The sequence below is a fragment of the Tympanuchus pallidicinctus genome, unplaced genomic scaffold (assembly GCF_026119805.1).
Source record: "Tympanuchus pallidicinctus isolate F22 unplaced genomic scaffold, pur_lepc_1.0 scaffold3, whole genome shotgun sequence".
Lineage (NCBI taxonomy): Eukaryota > Metazoa > Chordata > Aves > Galliformes > Phasianidae > Tympanuchus > Tympanuchus pallidicinctus.
This window is the reverse complement of record NW_026294747.1, coordinates 24,322,901-24,350,241: the sequence shown is the minus strand read 5'-3', so window position 1 is coordinate 24,350,241 and position 27,341 is coordinate 24,322,901. Positions and strand designations below refer to the sequence as shown.

General features: G+C 44.3%; 1 protein-coding gene across 7 annotated transcripts in view; it reads right to left on the bottom strand.

The window, feature by feature from the left end:
- Positions 1-27,341, bottom strand: part of MAPKBP1 (mitogen-activated protein kinase binding protein 1) — an 88,000-nt gene that overhangs the window by 58,369 nt on the left and 2,290 nt on the right. For all 7 annotated transcript variants that reach the window (XM_052696233.1, XM_052696235.1, XM_052696240.1 and 4 more), the window contains exon 3: positions 1,915-2,006. In XM_052696233.1, the coding sequence (XP_052552193.1) occupies positions 1,915-2,006 (92 nt within the window). The remainder of the gene's footprint in view (positions 1-1,914; positions 2,007-27,341) is intronic.

Genomic DNA, 27,341 nt, shown 5'->3' with positions numbered 1-27,341 from the left:
ACTGCAAACCAGAAGTTCCTCTGACCAAATGCAGCTTAGACTACATCCTCACCTTCTTTGGATCTTGAAAAGCCTAGGTATAGCAATCAAAATGGCCTCTTCATAGATAGGACTGATGTCACTGCAAGGGCACTTGTCTTTCAAAGGTCATGGGGACTGGGAGAAATTCCTGAACAATGCAAGAAGGAAAATGTCATTTCCATCTTCAAGAAGTGCAAATAAGATGTCAGGAACTACAGGTTGGTTAGCCTCATCTCAATCTCTAAGAATGTGACAGAGCAACTAATCTTGGAAACAAATCCCAAGGAAACATGAAAAACAAGAAGATGATAAAGTAGTTAATATAGATTTATGAAGGGAAAATCATGCTTAAGTAACATAACCTTCCACAATGAGGTGACTAACTTGGCATAAAAGCGGGGAGTGGAGGATGTTGTTTACCTTGACTTTAATAAGGCCTTTGGCATTGTCTCTCATAGCATTATTATAGACAAGTTGACAAAGTACAGGTTAGGTAAGTGCACAGCAAAGTAGACTGAAAACTGGGTGAATGTCCAGGCCCAGAGGGTTGTGATCAGCAGCACAGGTTGCAGGCAAGTCAGTAGTGATACACCCCAGGAGCTGATAAAGAGGCCGTTACTGTTTTATCTCCATATTAGTGAGATGGACAACAAGGAAGAGTGCACACTCTGCAAGTTCACAGATGATACAAAACCAGGAGGAGTGGCTGACACAGCAGAGTGCTGTTCTGTTGTTCTAAGCAACCTGGACAAGCTGGAGAACTGGGCCAGTGGGAACCTAATGAAGTTCAACCAATGGAAATGCCAAGTCCTGCACCAAGAGAAGAATAACTCCATGGAACCAGTACATGATGGAGATTTATGGGCTGCAAAACCGTTCTAAGAAGAACAACTACAGGGTCCTGGTGAACAATCAGACCGTAAGTCAGCATCATACCCTTGCGACGAAAAAGGCCAATATTCTTCTGGGATGCACTAGGAATAACAATGCAAACAACTCAAGGGAGGAGATCCTTCCTCCTTGCTCAGCTCTGGTCAGTCCAAAACTCAGGAGTATGTCCAGTCCTGCTCTCTCCCATACAAGAAAAATACAGACTTACTGCAACAAGTCCAATCTCAAGAGTTGAGAGTTTTAAGGAAAGTTTTGAGTTTTAAGGTACTACTTTCCTTCACATGAGTCGCATCCCACAGTCCAGCAACTCTGACAGGATTTGCTCCTCTACAGACACGTTCTGAGTGAGATCTGTCTTCAGCAAGATCAGGATCCAGTCCAGAACGTCTACAATTTTGCTAAACATGCAACTCACAAAGCCACCTGTACAGCCCTCAGCCCTCTAGATAGCTCTTTTGCTGTCCAGTGTCTCCATCTAGATATCTCAATTTGCAAATTTGATGGGAAGCACTTCAAAGAACCTATAAGCAAAGAGCTGCCCACATGAAGCCTAAGTTCTTTCTCCACATTTGGATAAGGAACAAGTTATAAACTGCAGGGCATGCACAACAAGGGTTTGTCAACTCACTGAAAGCAGCATTTGCTCCATTAGGTACTCACAGGCTTGAGCATCCATCCCACTGAGTTATGAGCAAGGTCAGCAAGCTACAGAGCATAGTTAAAAAGCCCACAATGTATTTAACACCTAGCTTAGAGCAAGAGGAGGGAAAGGGATTCCATAAAAGGATATCGTTAAAACTTGGCAGGTAAGATGCAGTTCTTCTCCTTTCCTAATTATACTAGCAGTGCTGATGCTCATAATTGACCTCTATGTTAGGAGACTAAGGAATGGTGAATTCTACCTATAGAATTCTACCTACCGCACTGGAAATAGCCTGGACCTTATGCAGTCATCCCAGCCTTTGTTAATCTCAGCTTTAAAGAATACGGTTAGTGACTCACCCAGCTGGATAAGCAACGAGGCCAGTTCTGGGGTCGCAGGCTAATCCTCTGCCTCCCGACACAGTTATCCCCAGCACCTTCTCCAAAGTCACCTAGAGCATGTGAAAAAGAAAAGAAGTAGTATTGTGAGATATGAGTACAGTTCAAATGGACCCATATGCAGACACTAACAGACTCGCATTGAGAAGAATCATATTCTAGAAAGTCATTGACAAGCACCCAGGCACAGAGTAAGGATAAACAAGTCCTATTTTCGACGTAGGCATGGTAAAATACTGCTGGGGTACAGTTATTGATCTACTATTTATTCCTCTGTGCCAAAGCACTGCCATGTATTGTAGAGGACAGCAAGCAATAACTAGTATGGAGTGAGAAGCTGGGATGCACATGTGATTCCCACCTTCCTACAACAAGCAGCACTATACTACAGTTCTTTCTCTGGAAGTCTTTTCCAGGTTGACCCATTCTCTTTATCTTCTCCATCCACTGGTAGGTGGTGCAGTGTGGTCCCAACTCCATATTCCTAGGTACCGAATAGCCAATTTTTTCCACACAGTGCTTAAACTGGAAACCACATCCGGTGGACCAGCACATCCCTCTCCACGAATCTCGAGAGACAGAACAGCTCATATTGTTGGGTTAAAAAACTCACATACCAATGACCTATTCAACAGAGGATAAATCAAAATGCTTGCTTTGCCCCCAAGCAAAGATCTCAACTATTTTAGGAAATAAAAGACAACTGGGTAGAGCTACTTGGAAGATACAGAAATTTATAACCAGACCTCTGTGACAAGCAGCCAGGGTAAGCAAATATAAAAGTTGCCTGGACAAGGGAGAATAAGACTTTTCAGGGAGCATGCTCTGGGAGAGGAAGCATCAGAATTCAGCAGTTTCTCAAAACAAAAGATTGAAGTGGGATTACACTGCACAAAATCTGGTATGTGGCATGAAAGGACTCAACATCTGAGCATAAACCAGCTTTTTTTGTCTTGGGATTCTTCTTACAGACACAAAATTACTCTCTTTTGCATTTGTGCAGCTCGATTTTATTTATTATATATTTTAAACATACATTCCTCTGCAGGACTGCTGTCCCTGCCAAATTCATGGATCACAGTCTTCTGTTTTCAATTATCATCATCTAAATTACATTTGATTAAAGCCTTAAGGCATGGACGCTGCATAAGCAGGCACCATTGTAAAATTGCCACTATCATTAATGGCTGCCCTGAAGACCAACATCTTATATTTATATCAACGTGCAGTACAAAAGATAAGGGCAGGGCAGGCTTCCCCACACTACCCTGGCAACATAGCTTATCAGACTAAGAATTCAGCTGTAGGGTGAAGAAACGAGTCTCATGGCTCAGGTCACTGGAGAAGGTCATAAAAGTAAGGCCACTTAGGGAGCTAGGTGGCTGCCTTGCTTCAACAGGTAAAGTAGGGCCATGGTGCCAGCAGCTCACTTAAAGCAGGCCGTCCATGCCTCAGTGACTTCCAGTTTGGACTGGCTTCAAACCCTTGACACCAAAAATGGAAGATATTATACCCCACTCTCTGGAGAACTCAGTGTATTTCTCCCTTTAATAATAATATATCCCAGATACCTTGAGACAGAGTGAGAGAACACCAATTGTCACCCTTCCTCATAAAATAAGTATCTCTGGAATCATGACTTTTGTAAAATTCATCAGGGTTTACGTTTAGTATAAGAACATACAATTAAAAATGCATTTACCAATTCACCAGTATAGCAAAGAAATAATTTAATGTTCCTTAAGAAAGTGAGGGAGGATGCCTGCTCTTCCAGGTTTGTTACAATACTTCAGTATAGGTTTAGCTTCACAAATGCACAGAAAGAAGAATTTGCTGAGATTCAAGCTCATATCATCAGTCCCCAATCCATAACACAAAGAGAGGTTTAAATTCCCATAGAAACTGCATACTTGACAGCAAAAGAAGAAATGGAAGAGACGTGTGCCATTCAAGTATTCCAATCTAGATACTTGATGCTCTCAGCAAACATCAAATTTAGCAATGCTGTGCTCACACCGCTCAGCACAGGCTTTAGCTCAGGCTGGCTGTAATCACAACTGTCCTAAAAGGCACTGCTCGACCTTGGCTATGCAGCTAATAGCATTCAGCAGCAGTTCAGCAACCTAGTTTCACCAACAGGTATGTTTTTCCCCCACAAGGACACGTTATCCCTGCAGTGCCATGTTACACTGCTGTTGAGCTGATCCCACAACCACCTGCTCCTGAGACTCCACCGTTCCTTCCTCTCTTATCCCAACCAACTCCCTCCCTTCCTGATACTTCCCCTTGCACCAGCACTGACATAACAACTGCCTCCCCAGCAAGCCAAACAAGCAAAAAAAAAAAAAAAAAAAAATGTTCTATGGGTTTTGTTCTCTGTTTTCCAGCCTGGGAAAGCCACAGAGAGCTCAAAGACAGGGAAAAGAAAAACTGGTCCCTTTTACTGGTTACTAGATCTGTCTAACTGTACCACCAAAATCCCTTCTGTACATGGCATTATGGAAAAAAAATCCACTCCCTCCTAGTTTTGAGGAGTGTGAGAAACTGACCAAGAGCTCTAATTCATTCATCTTGGCACTATCACCCCATCACGCTTTCTCCAGCTTCCTCTCTTGCTCTAGAGTCTGCAAGGGCCCCAGGCTGCTCAGCCAACAAACTGTACTTGTAGATATAAGAGGTGGAAAGTCCACCTTTCTCACAAGGCCAGCATTCAGCTCAACACAAAAGGTATAGCTCAGTCTTCAGGTCCAGTTTTCAACCACCAGTCAACATCATCTGGCCTCCAAAAGACCCTTAGTCCTATTAGAAAAAGACAACCGCCACCAAGGTCATACTGCAGATGTTGCTAGATCTATTGCAACAGAAACAGATACCTGTATCAAAAGATCCACAATTAACTTTCTGAAAAAGATTCTCCCTCTTTTGCTCCTAGGCTTAGCTTTAAAACTTGCCTTGTGTTAAGAATCTGAAAGACAACTCTATAAGCCTCATTCAAATGGAGGTTTTTACAACATCTCAGCATGTGTAGTAATAATCCTTAGGTGTTAAAAACAACTTGTTCTCTAAAAGGAGGATAAACACATTTAAAATTGGGCCTTGTGAAACTTGTGAGCTCCATTCCCACCTCCCTGCCCAGAAGGCACAACCGCTTTATCTCCATGATCAACATCCAGCCTGGGTGACATAAGGGCTCAAGAGAGTCAATCACTTGTCACAAAAGGTGACAGAAGAACAAACAAACTTTGGGGGGGGGATGACGGCTGGATTCCTCTCAACTTGCCAGATAAAATGAAAGATTAGTATAGTTAATTAAGGCAGGAGCACACTATCATTTATTTCCAAATCTCACATAAAGATATGCTATCAAAGGGTAAATAAGACAGGTCTGACATTATGCCACATCTGAAGTTCTGGCAAAATGAGGTAGGAATTCATGCAGCAAACTCAGTTTCCCAGTTCCACACAGACACTGCTATTCATATACGTCATCCAGGTAGTACATCAGCATATTCCTGTCACAAAAAAATTCCCTGATCTCTTTCCAACTCTGATCTTAGTTAACCACAGCACTGGAGAGTGCCATTGCAGACCTGGAAAACCGGTGGGTTTGTTACCAATAATAGCTCCCAAACTGGCCCAAATTGCTTCCCACAATCATCAGACGTGTCCTTGCTTGCTCAGGTCATCACATCCAATAAATGGGCCACCTCACCTCCCTCATCCAAGCCAGGAAACAATTGCAAGACAAAACCTGTAATTCTGTTCCCCTAAATTAAAGGCTCAGAAAAGAGGCTGGCTATCCACATTTGTTACTTCATCCTGAGGCTTCTATTAATAGCATTTGGCATTTTCAGTCACAGTTCTCTGCGATTTGCAAGTGCTATCAAATGGAATCACATGCAATATGCTTCTAGAGTTCATTCTGCATTGTAATTACCTGTTAACCACCTCATCTCCATTTCTTTAATATCAACTTTTTTTTTTTCAAATTTGGAGGTTCAAGGCACACTCGTAGTAAATAAAAATAGAAAAGAGAACTTCAGGTATGAACACTTGTCTTGCAACTCCTGATATCCATTCATTTTACACAGAAATCTAAATTTAGCCACTCAGAGTTGCATAGATGGGTAAAGAAATTTCAGTGTCTAAGTAGGTCACCCTATTCCTTCCACTTCAGAACCCAAGATCATTTAGGAAGCTCCCACAGCCCCTCTACCTGGTAAGATCAGATCAGCAGAGTCTTGAACTGCAACTAGCAAAAGTATTCAATACAGCCAGGCCTTGCAGTAGAGTGCAGTGCAATCCTCACCGGAACTTAAAGGGCAGGTCTGAGTTGCTTCCCTCAGGCACGGCTCCCCCAAAGTCAAGGAAGAGCCCACACCTGTAAGACAAAACCATGCTACCTTTGCTTTCCTGCTGGCATTTGGATAATCCTTTCTGAAAGGCTGGTCTAAGTTAGCCCCTTACAGCTTCACCTGTCTTTCCAGGAAACAAGGCATTTGACCAGCAGCTCCTGGCTCTCAGAGTACGAGTTTCTTACTCAGTTCTTTCTGCTGTTTTGGGGAAGTTGAAAGACAAACCACAAGCAACTGTTTCCATGCGCCTTAAAGGACAGAAATCCTTTAAGGATCAGCTCAACATTTCCCATCCTGCTCTTCAGCTCCTAGTAAATGCTCTCCTCTTCCCTACAGTTTGCACCCCTCTGGGACTATCTGCATGTTCACATCTGGCCAGTGCACCTAGGCCAGATGGTCCTAGAGAGCAGTAGCAGGCCTCAAGTCACTCTTTCAAAAACACCCATTGAGCACAGTAATAATTTCCACAAAAAATGGATGCCAAAGAAGGTAAAGCAGCCAGTGACACCGCTGCCTGATCTACAGCTCACAAGCTCTCTCCTTGATGCTGTTTTGCTCCTGATGACAGCTTGCCACCACTCTTCTGTGCCTGCCTGCCCGCCAGCAGAGTTCCACAGCCCAGAGTCACCTTAAAGGAAGGTATGAAAATTAACTTTTCAACTGAAAAAAAAAACATTTTTAATTCCAGGCATCCCTCACAGTGTTTCACCTGTAGGCTGTACGATGCTGTTATCCCATCACTCTCCCAGGCCAGAAGCAAAAGACTGAGCAGCCCAGTAGTTTTTCAGCCCCTCTTCCATACAGTCATATGCTCTCAGTAAATTTGAGAGGGCTTTTTTTTTTTTTTTTTTTTTTGACTCAGCACTTTACTTCCTTCCTGCTAATACTACCCACAATCTCTTCTGGGCACATTCTCATTCTTTACAAATAGAATTTATTTAAATACAGACATAAAGAAAGCTTCTTTGAGAGGATAGCTGCAACATTCCAATGCTCGAAAAAGCATCTGAGGAGGGAAAAACAGTAGTATAGGGCTGCCTGCATGTCCAAGTGTCAATGGCATCATGCAAGAGATTACAGCCTAGGAAGACCATATCCATCAAGCAGATGCATCTGATCCAGACTTCACAGAGAAAGTTTTAGAGGAGGAAAAGCAATTTGAGTCTCAATCATCTGCTATCTCCCACTCAAAATTATTCTGTTTTAACCTATTTCAGCAGAGTTCTCTACCATGAACAACTATCTTTAAAACCCCAGTACACAGAACATCTTTTGGCAAGGAACTTCACCACTGTGTTACATGTTGCAAGAACCATCTCTTATTGCCTGCTTTAAACTTGACTCCTATTAATGTCACTCAAAGGCCCTTAACTGTTGTGCTGGAAGAGAAACTGAACAGCCAATCTCCATCTACCATCTTTAGGTCACACGTGACTTTCAAGGAGGTATTCTATCACCCCAGAGTCATCTGTGTTCCAAGCAGGAGAATCTCCACTTACTCAGTGATTCCCCTGAACACCACTTTCTATCTTTGATCACTTCTGACACCCTTCTGCGAACCTCTTTTGAGGCCCACTATGTCTTTCCTAAGATCAATAAGAAAACATCCAGACTTCATACAGCTTTCAAGTTGTGAGTGCAGTAGCTGTTTACAGAGCAGAATAATAGGGTCTTCTGGTTCGTGCTCAGTTTTCTTCTCCCGTTAGTACCTTATACTTGATCTGCCTTTTTGATATCTGAATCATTTACAAACAGCCAAGAGGTAGGTCATCCAGCACAATAAAGTCATAGATAAGAACTCCAGCTGCTATGTGCTTGGAAATGTAACCCCCATTCTCTTTGCTCTCCTATGGAAAGGGAAATCCTATTCTTGAATCAACGGTCTTGTTTCAACCCCATCTTTTCCATCTATGCCTCTGTGAGCAATTATTCATGAACAAGAGCATCCTCAAAGGAAGTTCTCGCAGTACAATTATTCCACTACACTCCAGAATGGCTACTTCAATAAATGTCCACACGCAGACAGAATCTATTTTAAAAGCCCTCTTGTGGGCCTGTGTGTAACACAGTTAACTTTGAATCCATTTAATTAACTAACAGCACCGACTCAGCATGAAAAGACAACATCCATCAGAGTTCATCTCTCATCCACTGCATGATGTGCCTGCCCTCATCCTTCTCCCAACAGAGTGTGGGTCTATTAATAACATACGTGCAAAAATATGGGTTTCTGAGAAAGTGCTGCACACAGAAATCCCTGAGATACAAACTATGAGGATTGCTTTAGAAAGCCTTCCCCAGCATAATACAATGGCCATCAAGTAATCAGTTACCACCTGCTTGAGGAGCAGCTACATAACTACCTGCTCTTTTCACTTGAGAAAAAAAATACTTTCACCAGCCAGATTTGAAACCCAGTTATTCTTCAGCTATGGCAATACACCAATAGAGAACTCCAAAATCAGGCTTAGATTTCACAACAATGTGGTGACTTTCACATCCAACTCCCCACATAATGTTACCAAATTTTTTAACAGTGCAGCCAACGTATTTTCCATGCTGCAACATAGCAAAGTTCTATCTGTGCACTCCAGAATGTGACACATGAAATGCATTGTAGCTGTACATTGTTAGCATCTAAGAAATAGCTATCTATTTCTTACATAAGTGAAATTTAATACACAATGCCAAATCTCACAGCTGGCCCTGTTCATACATCCCTCCTGAAGCCCTTGAGCCCCAGCACACAAAAAAAAAAAAAAACACATTTAACTTCCAGGGACCAGCACGCACGTTGTGGGCTCTAATCTACTGTCTGAACACGCTGTCTGATCTCCTGTTACTGCTGTACAAAAACAAAGGCTTGAAGTTTTACATTTAGCTCTGCTGTGTTTCGTCTGACACATTAGACACAGAACACTAATTACAGTATACTGTTCTACTTAAGGGGCTGTCAGCATTTGCAATGTAAAGTCTTCATTTCAGGGCTTTATAACACAGCTGTGAAATATTCATTTTGTATTTGAGCTTGACACGCAAAGGTCTGGCTTGGGCCCAGGTTCCTCTGTTTGTTTTCTGTGAGCTGGAGTTTTTGGGTTTGACCTGGCAAAGAGAGGGTTGAGAAGGGAGGGATGGAATTAACTGTAGGGGTTGTCTTACAAGAGCAGGCAATGAATAAAAACACCCAGCTCCACTGGGTTGGTTTCTGCCCCTCACCTACCCAAGAGCTTCTTCCCTTATTTGTCTGAATATGCACAAATTCTTTTTTTATTTAAAAAATAAATAAAAAATTCTGTCCTCTCTGGCCTGAACCTTCTCTTCCTCAGTACTCTTTGCTGGCACTGGGTGCTGCCTTAACAAGCCTGTTTATAATATTACACCCGCAAAAGCAATAGTAAGGCAAGCTCCAACACAGGACCAGTTCAAGATGCCTCTGACATAAAAGACAAGTCTCGTTTTTTCTCCAGTAAGTCCCACAAGCCTTGCTTACAGCTGCCATTGCAGGCTTACATCCACAGCCTCCAGGAACCATCCCAATACCATCAGATACAATCCTCACAGCACAAACCTGGTGCAACATTTCAAGGTGCTTCTAGCCTATGCTCAATTTGAATTTTAAAGGATTCAGAGCGACATCTGGCCACTGAATGAGCCTTCATTATTTTAACGAATTAAAAAAACAAAAACCTGATCAGAATATCATTATCTTCAACAAGCAGTAGCCATTTTAAAATAATTTTGATATTCCATATAGTCATTTAAAGAACAACAGGGAATGATTTTCCACAACACAAATCACAACCAACACACCTTAGCCTAAAGAGTAGTTGGTACAAACTGACTTGTCCAAAGGATTTGAATCATTGAATTAGATGAAATATTACATTTGTGAACCTGTGTAAAAGCACAGGTGGTATGGGCTGGGTTTCTCATGAAAATGCCGAGCCTCAGTTCTAATGGCTCTGCCTGGTGTCACTACAATGGATGTGAATGCATATTTATTAAAGAAGATCCAGGCAGCTGAGAGAACAGGGAACGAAACGTGACCAGAGGTAGAAAAAAGGGAACATGAACAACACAGGATCCCTGCAGGCCATTTTCTTATACATGCCTGAACACAGTGTGCGTGCATGTTGTCCATCTCACCGCACCCCCCCTCTTGCCTTCTCTCCCCTTCTGGCCTCCCCTCCATGCTCGCTGCTTTCAGTCCAATTCCAGCTGTCAAGACTGCATTCCTGACCCGTCAGCCCCAGCTGTCAGAGGCTACGTGCTGAATCTGCACTCTGCCTTCTACTTCGTGCACCTGGAATAAGGCAGGCCCAGGGAGGCCATAAATGTCAATGCATGGCCCTGGGGAAGAGGCAGGAACACTATTAAAAGCACCTCTAGAAGCAGCCACAGCAAAAGAGCAAATGTCACGTGCAAATGTCCCTGTGGCCTGCAAAAGAGGACATGATACACAGGTGGTTGATTTCCTACCAGTTTCTACAGTGTGACCTAGTTGTCATAGAATGGTTTGGGTTGGAAGGGACACCGAGGATCATCAAGCTCCAACTCCCTGCTACAGGCAGGGCTACCGACCTCCATATCTAATACTAGACCAGGCTGCCCAGGTCCCCATCCAACCTGCTCTTGAACATCTCCAGACAGGGCATCCACAGCCTCTCTGGGCAGCCTGTTCCAGCACCTTACCACTCTCTCTGTGAAATTATCCTTAATTATTTTGTTCCTTCCCACTGCCATGCCCACACCAAGGTCCAATTTCTTCCTAAAACACTGCAGGGTGAGGAAAGGTTCCATGTAACATAGCAAACCCTGGCTACAGCCATAGCAAAGCAGCATCTCCCATTCAGCCATCATCTTAGCCACAAAAGCTGCGCAACGCAAACTTCCATGGCATTACACAAAAGGTTCTGAATATCCAGGCTTCAGAAATATAAAAGCGTAAAGAGACAAGGGGTGGAGTGTGTGTGCAAACTGTCCACTTTTGTCAATGTTATGATTACGCTATTTTGATTTCTGCGTGGGGAATTTTTTGTTGATGCAAGAGAAGATAGTGTGATGAATGTTTATTTTAAAATAAAGAAAAAATTATCAAACAGGCTGCAGGTTTGCTGGCACATCAAGTGTCAATCCTGACTTGTTTCGGAGTGCGTATACACATGGAGTCAATCTGACCTTCTCCAATAAGCAGGCAAACCCTCTGGGAAACAGAAACGCACCCTGCAAAGAAGTCATACTCCAAGTTCTCAGGACTTGGACTTGTGCAGGATCACTTCTTCACAAGAAACAGATTATTCCAATTTGTAAACACGTATTAAGTTTTCAAACAGCCAAGAGAGCAGGTGACATACCAGACTTCATGTAGACTTCTGCCTCCCACATAGTCAATTTGTCCAGTGATTCCTCTTAGTAGAAAAAGGAACCAGTTCACCTCCCCTAGCAGGGAGAAGTATCTGTGAGAGGATTAAATACAGGCGAAGACTTGCAATGGTCCCCCATCAATCTGTCCCAAAAGTGGAGATCAAAGGAAGCAGGATGACTTTGTGACAGTGTTATGTTAGCCTTCTCCAAATCCAGGCACAAAGCCTGAACATAGGCAAAGAAAGTGCTTCAGTAAGAGGAAAATGTGAAAAAAAATAAATAAAAAATAAATTACTACAGCTCCCTTGGGCAGCATTTCAGTTACTCATATAAGGGTTTGAAATCTAGCAGGAGCAAACGGTTCTCCAAGTGAAAGGGTCACTGTTTATCACCGTTAATCATCACTTCTCAGATGAGAAAGGCTCTCTCCACAGTCATTTTCCCCTCTGTTTCACACAGAGTTTAGTGCTGACAATAGGAGAGACAAGGGAAAGGAAAACAGCAGAACGGGGATTCAGGCAAGGGCTGGCAGGATTTCTCCCACCACACCTCTACCATAGTCCCACTCCAGAGCCCCAACCTTGAGCTGGGCCACTCCTAAACACAAACAGCCAGGAGTTAAAAGTCCACAGCTTCACTGCAGGACAGGCAGCCGCTCCAAGGGAACAGCGGCAGCTTCGCATAGCTCCCGACTCCAGGGAAGTTAAACACATGGGCCGTAACACAGAGTTTCCAACACTGATATCGCCGTGGTGAGAAGCTCAGTCCTAAATCACTCCGTGCTGAACTCTATAAACAACACATACATTCAAACTAAACATGGACACGGGGCAGACACACTGAAAGGGAGGGCTCCAAGAGCCCTCTTCACAGTTAACCCTGCTGAGGGAAACCAGAACAGGAAAAATACTTCATTAAAGTACCACACTGAAACTTCTGTCCCTGGTTTCCTGTATTTCTTATCACTGGCATTTATTTTTGGTTTAAAAGCATTTGTGTACTGTTTGTCCAAGTCTGTAGGGACGTGGGGAAAGATGTGGTGGCAGAGCTTGTTCTTACAATAGTAAACTACATAGGGTGAAGGAAAGCATCTTAATCAGCTTGTCTAAGGAGACACTCATAATTCATTTGTGATTTCTTCATTCACTCACAACATGTCATGCCAAATCAATTGATTTTTTATCCTTCATCACTGATTTACACAGCAGTTCTGCCTAAGAAGTCATCAACTGCCATTTCTGAGCCATCATTCTAAATCTTGTCCATACCCTGCCCTCACTGGCACAAGGGCAACTCATCAGGTCTTTCGGAGAAGGGGATAGCTTCAAGCAGCATACTTAAGTCTCTGGGAAAGAGTTAAAGATATGCTCTGAAGATAAAAGCCTGAGCTTTCTATACTCCAATACCTTACCTGTTCTCCACGGGAGGTCAGGGCTTACCTTGCAGCACCTGGCAGCTCTTTCCTCAACACCAGAACTTGTTCAGGGCTGGGCACCTTGACCTCCCACGCATGCACTGCCCTAAGACTGCAGTGACTTTATAGGGGAAAGTAAATTCTTACATCCTCAGGAGATTAGAAAATGATTTTGCCGTAAGCAAATTTAAACTACATTAAAAAAAAAAAAAAAAGGAAAACTCTCACATCAGCAATTTAACAGACGCCAAGGTTGGAAAATAAATACAACAGGAGTACACAGCATTTATCATGTAGACAACATTCACATGGAAAGAGGCAGGTCATAAAGAGATCAGCATTCAATCTCTCCCTAAACATCTTCTGGACTATGTATTGTTTGTTTCACATTAGTTGTGAGAAATCACAACAAACAGGAAGGTGTCCTGTGTTCACAGCAACAAGTACTCTCACACAGCTTGCAATCTATAACCAGATATAAGAGGACTAGATGAAAAAGAAAAAAAGAAAAAAAAAAACCACACACTGAGGAGAAATGTCTTGATAATCACTGTGTAACAAACAAGTGGCAGAGCTGGGAATAACCTGAACTTCCTCCCAGATTCCAGCAGCTCAGACCATGCTGAACCTCACTCCTGCTTGAGATTAGGGACAAAAATGTAAAAGAATGCTTAAAAATGAATCAAAGGAATATAAGAGATCGTTTTTCTCCCACACCAATCAGGATATAAAGAAGCAGTCACCAGCTCCCTCCCTACCCCCGAGCTACCACTCACTGCCTGGCTCTCTGCAATCCCTTCCTCCATTCCCTGCCCTCTGCCCTGAGAAATAAGCTTCTTACAGAGAGCCTTTATCATCAACAGCCTTTTATGCACACTAGAATTAAGCAGCACTTCGCATCTGCTAGCCAACATGCCTACCAAGCACCCAAGAGATTTCTCCTGTTGGCCAGAAAGGAGACAACTTCCTCCAGCAGGAAGAATCCATATGAACAAGGGCCAAAGACTGAGAAAACAAACAGCAGCGAACTGCTCAAGCACTGATTTTGACTGTTTCCTCAACAACCCTTGCATGCTTCTAGGTACCCTGCTGAGGTGTCCCTGCCCCAGTGCTTAAGTCAGGGGAACCAAAAAGGCCCGAAGAATAATTAACAGAGACTGCTGATGTAAAAATGAGCAGGAGATATGGCAGGAACTTTGTTTCACTGTTTGGCCCACTTGGTTCAGCATGCATTTCACAAGCATTAGAAAGACAATTTACAAGCCCAATTTACAACCACTCTAGGAAGCTGCTCAGGCACAGCTGCAGAGGAGCACCACATTGATGGAGCTCCAGGCTCCCAGTATATCCATTTCCCTCCCCAGAGCACCACCACAGGCCTGCTTTCTGCTCCAAAGATGCACGCTGCTGCATGCTGACAGTTGTCACTCTGTGTATACCTATCTCAGATGCAGAATGTGGCTTAGTTTTTCCAAAAAAATAAGGATTTGTTACAGATTTCATGGACTAGACCCAAAACCCTAAAGATTGGAATAACTCCCCATGCAATTCAGCAGCAAGAAGCATTACCCTATTGTCTCTCCCTCCATGCCTACAGAGGAAAACATCATTAGACAAAAAAACAGCACTGAGTGAAAAAAAAGTTATTAAGACAGCTACAAAGCATTCCTAAACAAACACAATAAATCATTTATTTAGAGCGCTTCACCTTCTCTACATTCTTTGGCCTTCAATCAATTCTGCCTGTAATTTTCCTCAAGTGCCTCTTCAGTTTCCTTTCTGAATGAAACAGACTCTGTAAATGAGAGGCACAGCAGTCCAACCACAAGCTCACTTGTTTCAGAAGCCAAAGGTAACCCAACAAAAAGGAAAAGGGCACAGGCTGCTATCCAGGTGCAGAAAACCTGGAAACACAAGACATAACACTGGCAAAGCAGGTCTCTCTTCTATACTTGAGGTTCAGAAGCATGAGTAACTGGTAGAATTGTCAAACGTGAGAACTAAGGAAGTAAAAGCACACTCAGAGGAAGCAATTTTATTCAAAGGCTTAAAACCCCTTTTTGTTTGTGCTGCCACCTAGAACTCCTGCCATATGGAGAGAAAACAGAACATAAAAAAATACCACAATTTCTTTACAGCAGTTGTCAAGAAATTCAGAAAGCCACAGATCCAGGCACACAACCAACTGCACTTTCTTCAACGCTTCACAAAGTGCTTCTGGTTTTATGTGTTTAACTCTTAGCAAAATTTCCTGTTGCCAAAAGCAGAACCTGAAGGAAAAAAAAAAAGATCACGGACCTTCACTCTTAGCAAAAAGTCATTACTCTCAATTCTCATCTTTCCAGTCAAAAGTTTCAGATGTATTCACATACCCAGAAACATTTAGCAGTGACTTTGCACAAAATACCTGAGTGACACATGTAGTTCAGAAATACCTGAACTACTGGCCTTAAGTATGTTTGTCCAAGGATAATAAGAAGCAGATGAGCACTTGCAGGACAGGCAGTAAGACTGAACAGCAAAGTGATGCTTAGAGTCAAAACATCCCCATTCACTGTCATTTGTACCGAACCACTTAGCCTACCTAAACAGTGCTCAAACTGTTTCATGTCCTCCACCAAAATTAAAAAGACAGCTACAAAGTTTCTGCACTGTTTCTACTTGTTCCTTGCTGTATGCACTGCAATTAGGTAGTAGGCTACAGCTGGAGACCAGCTTTATCATGTGTTTATGATGCCAGGCTGTAGTCCCCATCACCAGCCAGATAAGAGAGCAGGATGAAACAAGGCTGATCATTTGACTAAAACCACCCTGCAATGCAGCAGAATGGATTGATGGTAAACTTGTTCATGGAGCACTATACCCCAAAAAGCTATTTACATCCACAATGTTGCTGCTTTTTCTGTAACAATTGTTTAAAGAAAAGACTTCACTTCTACTTCTGAATTTTGTGCCTCTTATCTTCTTAGGTCATCTCAGACTTGATAACTGCAATGAAGCACTTAAAAAAACTTTTTACACAGTCTGATAGTGGTAGGACAATGAAGAATAGCTTTAAACTGAAAGAGGGGAGATTTAGGTTAGATTTATGGAAGAAATTTTTCACTCAGAGGGTAGTGAGACACTGGCACAGTCTGCCCAGAGCTGTGGATGTGTTCAAAACCAGGTTGGATGGGGCCTTGGGCAGCCTGAGCTGGTGGGTAACAGCCCTGCCCACGGCAGGGGGTTGGAACTGGAAAGTCTTTAAGATCCCTTCCAACCTAAAAGCCATTCTGTGATTCTGGAAGGATCTGTTTACGAGTTAGCCAAGACAAACAAGCACTTACAGTTCAAAGATGGAAAATAACACCAGCCATGAGCAAAGACTAAAACCACATAATCAGCACATTTTGCTATTTCTACAGTGGTCACTTCCTACATTTCTTTTGAGCAAGATAAAAATCTATTATTAACAGAAAACACCACAGATATCAGCACACGCTGACCAAGCAAAGGCTTTTACTAACCAATTTTGTACAAAGAACCAGACAGATACTTAGAAACTATAGGAGGCAGTTTGTTTTCAGACCATCTAGGGAAAGTGCCAAGCAGTGATACTTCACAAGATTCAGAAGCTGACAGCATGTTGCTGTCATGCCCCATGCATCTGAGAATCCCAGCCACACATCAGCATCACTTCAAGACATCGCCACAACATGATGACCAGGGCAAACAACTGCTCAGACCTCCCCAGGAACAGGGGCGAGGAAGCCAGAAAGAGTTAAAGAAAATGGAACGTTTGTTTCGGAGTCACAGAACAAACTTGTGGCTTAGGTCACTACGAACTGAACTCTATGGGATTTCTGGCAGGTGTTACACCACAAGAGAGAAGAACTGAGCAATCACCACAGAAGAACCCAGTGCTTCATACCCAAGTACTTAAGAGTTTCACGCTCTTTCCTGAAGCCTGGTCATACAATATTGTGTTACTGCTTTCAGCCACCTTCCCCCATCTTTTCAACTGATTATGGGGCACAGGGAATTCCTCCTGAGCCAGTTCTATGGAAGGGAAGCCCTGGTGCTACCCCCTTCTTATATTTATATCAACAACATTACTGCAGCAGTTCCAATATAATTTATATATAGCTCTATGGCTTATTTCCAGGCAGAAGTAACTCAATGCTGCTGTACATGTGTTTAGACCACAGCAATTGGAAAGAATGTCCCATAAACACTGTCAACTTAGCTGTTCCACTGTGACCAAACAGGCTTTATCACGGCAGAAACACAAGCTGTGCCAGAAGCATAAAATTAAAAAATACATATTATCCAGCAAGAAGCTAATTGAGCACTTGCCACCTGCACAGCACTGACAGACTACCACTGTGGTCCCAACAGATTTATAGTTGTAAGTTTATAGCCAGCTCCTATCATACCAGGATATAGTGTCTGACTGACAAGAGACCATGCAGAAGTGACCAGGGCGTGTGACAGCGTAAGGGCAGACATGCAATACACAGAGCATCTGCCAGGGTCCTCTTGCATTTCAAAGTAATCTTATGAACTTATGGTCTGGACAATAGTCAGCTTTGTACAGTGCTATTTGCAACCCCTGCTTGTACTGAATATACTTGCAGTGCCATCATATATTAACAAGTCTGACTTGAGCCCAAGCACCACAAACTCAGGGCCTGAAACAAGGGCAGGGCACAGGAGTCATGGAGCCAGCTCCATGTAGGTGAAGAAGGTGCCTGGTACAAACCCACAGGATCCCACCAAAATATAACACAAATACAAAAATGAAAAATAGCAAAATCCTTTTGCCTCTTCTTAGCTCTGAATCCAATGTGATTTGACTCTAAAAGAGGAGGAAAGCATAACCAGCACTGCAGAAATACCTATAAAGGCTCTTCATTCCCATTTACACATTAGGCCAGCATCTCACTTGGATCACAGGAGGTTCCATTTGGGAGCCTCTGACAGGGGAAAAAGAGGAAAACTATTTCCACATTCTGGGGACGATGATAGGGGTACAGAGAGAAAACGGAACAGTGCAGAATTTCTCTGGTTGACTGCTCACTCAGTGGATGGGATTCAACAAAAGAGTCTCTCTGTTCCAAACTCTGCAGAACTTGTTAGCAATGTGACCAGGAAAAGCAGACAAAGTGCTGCTGAGATGGCAAAAACAACTGCATAAAGACAACTGCATAATATACATATAAGGCATGCAAACATCTCTTGTGCTTGAGATGAATCATCATACATGGACACTGATCTTGCCATCAGCCACAGAGGTACTTATCTCCTCATCCACTGGGTGAAGTGGAACAACTCACGCTGCCTCACACACAATTAAGCACATGCTTTTCGTTGTGTTTTTTTTTTCAAACCTTCAAGGTCATCATCACTGTAAAAACATTACAGAGAGTTGTGCAAGACTCTACGCATATTACAGCTGTAACGCAACATCAGTGTCTCTCTATAGAGCAAGGGGGTAACTTACTGTACTAACAGGCACATTAAGTAGTGTACACTCAAACAGAAGAGTATGCTCCTCCTATTAAACACGCACGCATGTAGAAAAATAGAAACATACTCATACTACCATCCAGCCAGGCCCCAGCATTTAAATATCCTCTACAACACAAAATCCTGCTTGGCAGTTGTTTACAGTACTTTCCTTTCTGGGGATACAAGGCATCCAAATTAAATCACCCTGGATAGCAGGAAGGCAGGGCTTGGGTCAGAATCCAGGCAGGCAGGCCTGGAAGTAAATCCCTCTGCCAAAGGGGTGGCCACATCCTACAGGCAGCAATACCTTCACTTCCCATAGGCAACACTCCTCCCTTGTAAGGAAAATCACCCACTTCGATGTTTTATAACGGGTTTTGCTTCTAAGCCCTTCTTTCTGCCCAAACCACTTCAGCAGCTTATGCTGATTACTGATGAGCTACAGCTCTGCCACTGCGTCCCATGAGAGCATCCCAGTTCCAGTAACCTCTCAGTCAAGCTGCAGATTCCAGCTCCTTCCCCGCTATCCAAGCAGACCCCCAGCTCCTGCCTATACCAAGTCCTGGCTCCACTGGCACAGTCCTTTCATCTCCAAGGGCGGCTAGGGCAGGTCGGCAGCTCCTCCCTGTACCATAGGCCCCAAGTGCCAGAGAAAAACACCAAGAGAGTCAGCTTGCCAACAAACCTCCAGGCAGTAGGTGATGAGTATTCCCAATTGTTTTAAACCTCTGTAAAGTACTGGCAGCAAAATTACATGCCTTCTTGCAACAATTATTCTTCCCAGGACTCTCATTCAACAGTATTTCCCCACTCCTGGTTACCTCAGGAGCTCCCCAGGTTTTGGGTGCTCTGTAAAACCCTTTTGTTTCACAACAGAGGCAAGTTTTCCCAAAGTGACAAAAGCAATTCATTTCTCTTGGCAGAGAAGCAGAGCTGGAAGCTGCCAGCTACACCTCATTCAACATCATCTGCCAGTGAGGCCAGCTTTATTACCCAGCGCAAAACAGTGCTCTGCTCCAGCTTTGCCGGTGAACTTGAAAGCCAGGACACCCCAGCCGCTGCCACCCGGAATCACTGCCTGATGACAGAGACTCTCAACAAATTACAGAGGATTTGTCCGGACTGGTGGTTCAGCTTGCTGCTTTTTCCCAAACCTGAGTTCCAACTACCTGCCAGGCTCACCAGGGGCACGCACATACAGCACGCTCCCCACGCAAGCCCCAGATCCGCAGCATCGGGCACACGGCGCGTCTAAACCCGCGGGGGGGGGGGCGGAGCCATAGTCAGGTAGCCACGCCCCCCCTTCGCGCATTGGCCGGCTGCGTCTCCACGGCAACGGGAGGCTGCAAGCCCCGCCCCCGGCGGCTCTGCACGCTGTCGCCTTGCAGCGAAACGCTGCGTACCGGGAACTCCGTGCTGAGCCCCGCGGAAGGTGCGGGACACGGCGGGGCGTCCCGGGCACCTCCGGGAGACGCAAAACCGCACTTGGGACCACCGTATCTAGTGCAAAACTGGGAGAAGAGCCAAATGCAAGGAGTTTACACAGCAGTCATAAACCCCTGCGCGCTAAAACACTTTGCAGTAAGTGGATAAGTATCCTGTCTGTTTTACATTGAGGGAGAAACGACACAGAGGCAGTCCGAATTGCTGAGCACAGAGCTCGAAACCATGAGCTGCATCACAGAACTGCACAGCTCTGCTCCAAGGCTGAGCTGCCTCAACGCATTTCAGCAGCGTGGAAACGTCGGGTAGCAGAGTGAAAATCATCACTCTTAGCCCAGCCTTGCAGCAAAAACACCAACAATGATGCAACTCATCTGGCAAAAAGCAGCCCCCTGGCTGGTACTGTCCATTTCTTTAAGGGACAGCCTGCAACCTCTACACCTAGATCGCATTATGGGCCATACAAGGAACTCAAGCTCCTTTGGAACAAAGTTACGGGGGTTTTTTTGGTTGTTTTTCTTCAAATGAAAGCACCTCTAGTACAAACATGCCTTCAAAGGCACAGGGCCCTTTCTGTGCTACTCAAAAGGTAAGCACCAGATTTCAGTGCCTGCAGGATTGCTCAAAGGCTAACACTTGAGCACAGGAGACTTTGCCAGCCCTTCACAGCCCTTCACCCATCAGCTCCCTGTGCTGTGCCCACCCGGCAGCAGAGAAGGGTTTCTGAGCAGGCAGAACTGTGTTTCACTGTCCCTACTTGGAGGAGAAAGCAGCTTTACAAATCTGTTCCACTGAATCCATTGCCATAAAGTCTTTCCCTGTCTTTCAAGAACTCCATCCGTCTGCTCTCCAGGCATTTGTTAACGCTGCGAGTCTCTGTTACAAATTCAACCCACAATAAGCTGCTTTCTTGTGGGGAAATGAGTCTCTCTGGATCCACGATGGGGGACGCTTCAGCCTAACTATGCAAAGTGTTTGGGAGGGGCAGAAATTAAAGGACCATCACTGTAAGAGTAGCACTTGTAATGAAGGAATGGCACTTTCCTAATTCCATCAGGTAAGAAATTTCATAATAGTTGTTAACTCATCTTACTCTTCTTGAACAATTGTGAATCTTAACAGCGTATTTTGCAGAGCAAGCAGGACTGGCTTTTATTGCCTCTGGCTTTGAAATACTAAATACACCAGCAGTTCATAGACTTTTCTATAGCACTATTTTCAATCTGAGTTTCTCCACAGTAACTAACAACAGTCCTGGTCTCCTGGGATGTTAGCAAAATTACAAGGCTTACTTGGGTTTCCACAGCTCTAATTCATACGGCTCTTCATCTGCTTGTGCCTTGTTGGAATCATTGCTAGAGCTACTGAAATCATTAATGACAACAGAATCAAATCAGCATTTCCAACAGCATCACTTGGGGACTTTTAAGCAAATAACCCTAAATGAACACGCAGGCCTCCAGTGGGAGAAGAGAGAAATATCCTTGGTAATCTCTAAGAGGCTGGGGTTCTCAGCAATGGCTAAGATTTGGCCTCAGAGGAGCAAGGTTCAATGTCTGGTTCTGCTTTTCAGACTTCCTGTGGAAGTTAGGAGCCATAGCTGTGTAGGAAAAGCATTGTTTCCTTTCCCCCTATCCCCCAAAAAATAAAATGGGGGGCATTTTATCTTTTTAAAGCCTAAAACTGTTTTAGGCTGAGTCTACTTCGTCACACCTGTTCAGTACTCACTGAAGCAAAGTAAAGATGGGATGCTCGGGTAGCCTATGATCATTCAAACACGGTGACTCACCTTTGTACTAATATTTTTGAAGACTGCTCACATGACACAGACCAACCACTGGTCACAACAGCCACAGGCCTCAGCTGTATTTTATAGCACAACACATGGACACGTTCAGGGTGAGGCTAACCTGTGCCATGAAAGGAAAGGAAACACTGGGAGGCTTTCTGAACTGCAGGAGTCACTCTTAAGTGAGGACAGCCTCAGCGGAGTTGCAAGGTTTCAGGCACAGGGAGCAGCCCAAGTGTGGAGCTGGAATCCAAAGCAGAGCACACCACAACCCTGCTGAACCTGCACAGGGACCCTTAGAAGCATCAGCTGTGTGAGTAGAGGTGCAGCAGACAGAAGCAGCCTGAAGTGTCTGAGACTGGGCTTGGCACTAGAGAATTATTCAGACCTTAGCTGGGATCACTCAGCACTAATATCAGGGCCCGTTCTTCTAAGCACCGTTTGAGGGCCATGTAAGCACCACTCCCTGCCCCAAACACCAAAACAAGAGACTACTATAAAACAAGCCAAAGACTAGCTAACATGATATTTGCTTTCAGTCTCAGAGAGAAATCTGTTCCAAAGCTCACCAAGCAACTTCTCCCCCGAGATGAACAGGAGCAAGCTCTGCCAAGCCAAAAAAATGCTGAGTGCCAGTGCCTCAGCTGGAAATGGAGGTGAGGCCCTGCTTTTCACCGAACAAATGTAATAAATATACATTTTATCTCATTTGAGTCTGTGCCATTTCCCAAGTGTTTGCAGACCCTTTATGCCACAAAAACAAACAGTGATTCTGCCTGGCCTGACTCCCAACTGTTTTTGCAAACAAACCAGGTGATACGCCACAGATGCATACACTGCAAGCGCAGATAAGAAAATAGCCAGTGCACCATGGAAGAAGTCTCTTCCCACTGTGACCATGGATGATTTTCCCCACAGCCCCTGGCATGCTGAGATGAAGAACTGCTCTGATCAGCAAGCAGCAAATACACCACCTGCAGCACCACTGACCAGCCCTGAGTTCTGCCCTGCTACTTACTGTTCCAGCCAGGCCTTTGGCAAAACACGTGTCAGCCTGCTGCACAACAATGGCCCTCAAGCAGAAGGGGGTTGTCAATCTATATGCACATGGCTTATCCAACACAGCAGGAACAGAATAAAACCTGCTTACGGGACTCTGCAGCCAGGTTAGATTTCTAAGTCCCACGTGTCTTCTCAGAATACCCAGCTGATCTGATCGAGATGAAGAATGTGCAATTCAAGACCTCAGTGGCTTTGAGAGGCCAACCAGGCAAGCAGCACGTGACCACCCAAGGGATGCAATCGCCACGTAAACCCACTCAGCAAGAGATCTGATTTGTGTTACTTATGCTAGCTGCAACTCAGCTGTTAGCAAATCCTCACTCCCACACTTCTGTGTGGGTCTTTCTGCTGTCCTTCACAATAAAGACAGCATGTTATGTACAGGTGGACAGAAGGGTGGAATATTCCCAGCAATCCTGTCTCAGGTTTGGCAGGAAGGATCACAGAGCTTCATGGATACAACTGCAGGGTGCAAAGCCATACACAGTGAATCGCTATACACTCCATTATGTAGCCATAAGAACAAGAGGCAAATTGGTGCTGCTGTCCAACAGCAGAAAGGCTTTGGATTTGACAGGCCTCATGGCTATAAACCGCATCCAACACTCACGGTAGGCTCCAATTTAGGCCAGGAGACTGAGTCTAGTGTCCCTGTAATCATGAACAAATGTAGCCTGGAAAACCTATGCATGTAATTGTTAACAAACACAAGATCATCCTGAGCACGATGTACTTGAGGATGAAACAGAAGGGACCAAAGCAGTTCAGTCGGAAAGGATTTAGCCCTTGAGCTCCAACACTCTCGATTGCTCTACTGACACCATCTACAGATGGTGAAGAACAGGTCTGGCCATGGAGAGGCTAATCAGCCTTTGTCTTCTGCTCTAAGAGGCACTGCTATAAGCCTGACTAGAGACAGACACAAAATCCCTTCTATCTCCGGATGGCAGCCCATAAGCTGTTGAAGCAATTGAGTGCATTTAGGCAGAGCTGTGCAGAGATCTCCAGCTATCAGCTGGGGTCAAGCAACACTCTTGGATATTGAAGTTAAAGCAGGCACAGCAACAGCAGGCCAGATCTAGGCTAGAAACATCCTCTACTCTGTACTACTGGCTCTAATGGTCCCAAAGCTGGCAAAGACTGCCGGTGAGAAAGCCAGCAGTCTTTGCAAAGGCGCAACCATGCTGTTCATGAAAACAAACTGTACTCTGCAACAGGCCTCAGCTGCACCTTCAATTTAATAAGAGGCAATGATTTTTGAAGATATATACCACTTATGTGTACAAACTAGGTATGTGTGTTTTGGTTCTGTTCCAGTTCAGGCTCAGCAACTTTCAGCTGATCCAGTTAAGACCAGTAGTAGCAGCCTGAACTGATTCATCTTGAAAGATACAACGTTTTCACATAAAAAGTATTGGGCACTGAAGGCAGGAAACTGTAGGCAGGCCAGAAGTATTACTCTATTCCCTGTGTCAAGAATGGCTTGTGGCCCCAGCCAAACTCTGCAGCTTTTCAGGGGAACTAAGGAGCTGGAGAAGAACTACGTCAGGAATGGGCTGTCAAGATGCCACAGAACTTGCTTTTCTCATAAATCCATGCCTATGCCCACTTCACTCACAGTTAAGACAGTGACACATTGGTGATTTTTTCCCTGCCATTACCAGGGAGATGCCAACAAGCCAATGGGAAACCACAGGCTGGCAATAGGAACAGACATCTCCTCAGCAGAGGACAGGAAGCCCCATCTTACTAGGAGTAGCACAGGGCTCATCTTCAGAACAAAATCTCTCAGAAAGATTTTGCAGCCATCCAGTCCAACTCTGCACTATGCAGCAGTAACAAGTCTTCCAGACACACGTTCACATGACATTTGATGCAGGGGAAACCACAGTACAACAGACCCTGTTGCTGGAAACCTCCTGCTGGGAAATTTCAGGTTTCATTCAAAGCATTACTCTAAACTTACAACTTGAAATATTTCTAGCTTAGAAGAAAGCAGGAGAGATCAAAGACATAAGCTGCAAATTCGAAGCATGTCTCTTTGACTCTTTGGTTTACTCTTAAGGAGAAATCTGTAAGCAGATTTTGTAACAGTTTGTTTTCACACTGACACTCATGATCTGGTTTGCTTAAGCACCGCCTTCCCCACATTAATAAATAAAAAGATGCGAGCAGAGCTTAGCAATATGAATGTTCCCTGCAGGAACTGTACTCACTCCAGCACGCTACTTCAGTAAGCAGAGATTTCTGTTGCCGAGTTGCAGGGTGCTCACAGCAACCAGGGCATTTCAGCAACAGGAGAGGCTCACATCTGCCCTGCTTCCCTCCTGTCCTGCCACTGCTTCCCATGCAGCATGAGCAAAGGTGCTCTGTTCGCAATTTTTAACTCTGTCTCTCTACTGGAATCACAAGCATGGTGACCAGATGCATAGCTGGGTTTCTGGAAAGGCTAGTAATCCTCCAGAAATTGAACACAAGCCAACCAACTTCAGTAAGGAAGTTTTAGCTTCTAGACTCCATGCTAATATGCCACAATCCCAGCACTCAGCAGGCCTAGAGGTAAGCCACCATATTGGCTCAACATAAAAAAAAAAGGAGTCCTGGAGAGGATAGGAAAAATGGATTAACACATCCAAAGTCACAAAGAAAAGTCTAAACGCAGAGCTAGTCACATGGCAACAGAAACTGAAATTCCCACAAAACAGAAGTTGTTTTCAAAAAGCAGCAATAAAACTAGACACTGTATGCAGTCTGTCAACAAGCTTTATTTAGGAAACTCCTGTTTCTTTCCCTTATTTATTATATTTTTTAAATATCCATGATTATGTGCAAGTTCCTTAATTTCACTTCTGTAGAGATCTCCTTTGGGGAGTATGGAAGAACCATGCATTAATTACAGGTAAGGAAAAAGTCCAAATAAAAGTCACAAAACAAGTTCTCTCTTGCATAGTTCCCAAGTAACACATAGCATGTCCTGCACAGCCCTCATGCAAAATATTTGTACTTACCCACACTCCCCCATCCAAAGCAATGAACGAACAGATCCCTGCAGAGCCAGGCTCCCACAGCCTGCCCCTTCCAGACCAGCAGTACATGACTGCTTTGGCTGAAAGGAGCCAAATTCCACAGAGCTTCTCTTCAGCAGGACCAACTGCCCAAGGGGTTCGTCCCTAACCACAGAGACAGCCTGACAGCAGTCACACAGCCCAAGGGTTATTTAGGAAAGAGCAGGGACACTTACCACAAATTGAGGAATAGGAAAAGAAAAAGAAAGCAAAAAAAAAATTACAGCTCACAGAAGTCAAGGCAGTGCTGCTGGGGATGTTTATCCAACTTCAAGTGAGTGGCTAGTTGCAAAAAGAGCCTGAAAGACTCTGAAGAATCAAAGAGGTGAAGAAAGCTTGTTCTTCGCCTACATCCCCACATGCAGAGTATCAGCTTTCATGCATTAATCTAAGGCAACAGTCCTGCTCCATCTCATATAACTAAAGGAGCATTAAGCAGAGATGACCAACCAAAGCTGCATATTTCATAGACTTTTTCATACTGCCAGGTTCACCTCATTCATTCCTCTCAGAGCAGGTCAGAGAGTCCAAGAAACAAAAACAACAGGAGAAGCTCTTCCTGCAGGTCAGCAAAGATCCCGCAGGAGAAACATCTGCAAGACTCAAATTTCAGTCCCAAGGATTTACACTCATTCTAAATTGCAGACCAACAGAATCTTCTACTGCTATTTCAGAACAGGAGAACTGCTTCTCACCTTGGAAGGCAGAGGAGCACATGCACGGCAGAGACCATCATAGATTTCAAATAGGTGAAGGAAGCACCTCTGCTGGATCTTTGTTAAAGGGCCCACTCTTGTTTGCTTTGCCCATTTAAAGAAGGCCGACAAAGTCACTGAGAGACATTCAGAACAGACCAAGTTGGGAAACCAACACCAGAACCTAACGCCTCATCATTTCATGCTTTTACCAGCCAACTCCCTCACCAATTAACTGCTCTCACTAGTAAGACACAAAACCCAGCCCTTAAACCCTAATTCGATGGTGTGGAATTTATCCATCATGTCCCCAGGGAATCAAGACAGCCCTGACTGCAGAATGGATACAATGGAGCTCTTCCAAAAGTCATATGCAAGGCAGAACAACAACAACAAAAAAAAAAGAAAAAAAAATAAATAAATCAGGTATCAGAGAAGGCGTGGGATGTATAGCAGCAGTCCTCAGTTCTGAAACTGAGCAGGCCAAACTCAGCTCCCTTTCACAGTGCTGGAGTTCAGAGCCCCTGTACACGGTGGTATGGCAGCTTTTGGCTGTTCCCACAGTACAAGTCAACTACCTGTTCTTCAGCAACAGGCAGAAAGCAGGTTTCCTCAGCAGCACCCAGGCTGCATTACATGCAGTGCATGCATGCACACGCACACACAGGCCAGGCACCAGCACCAAGGACTCTCTTCTAGACAGTTCCGAGG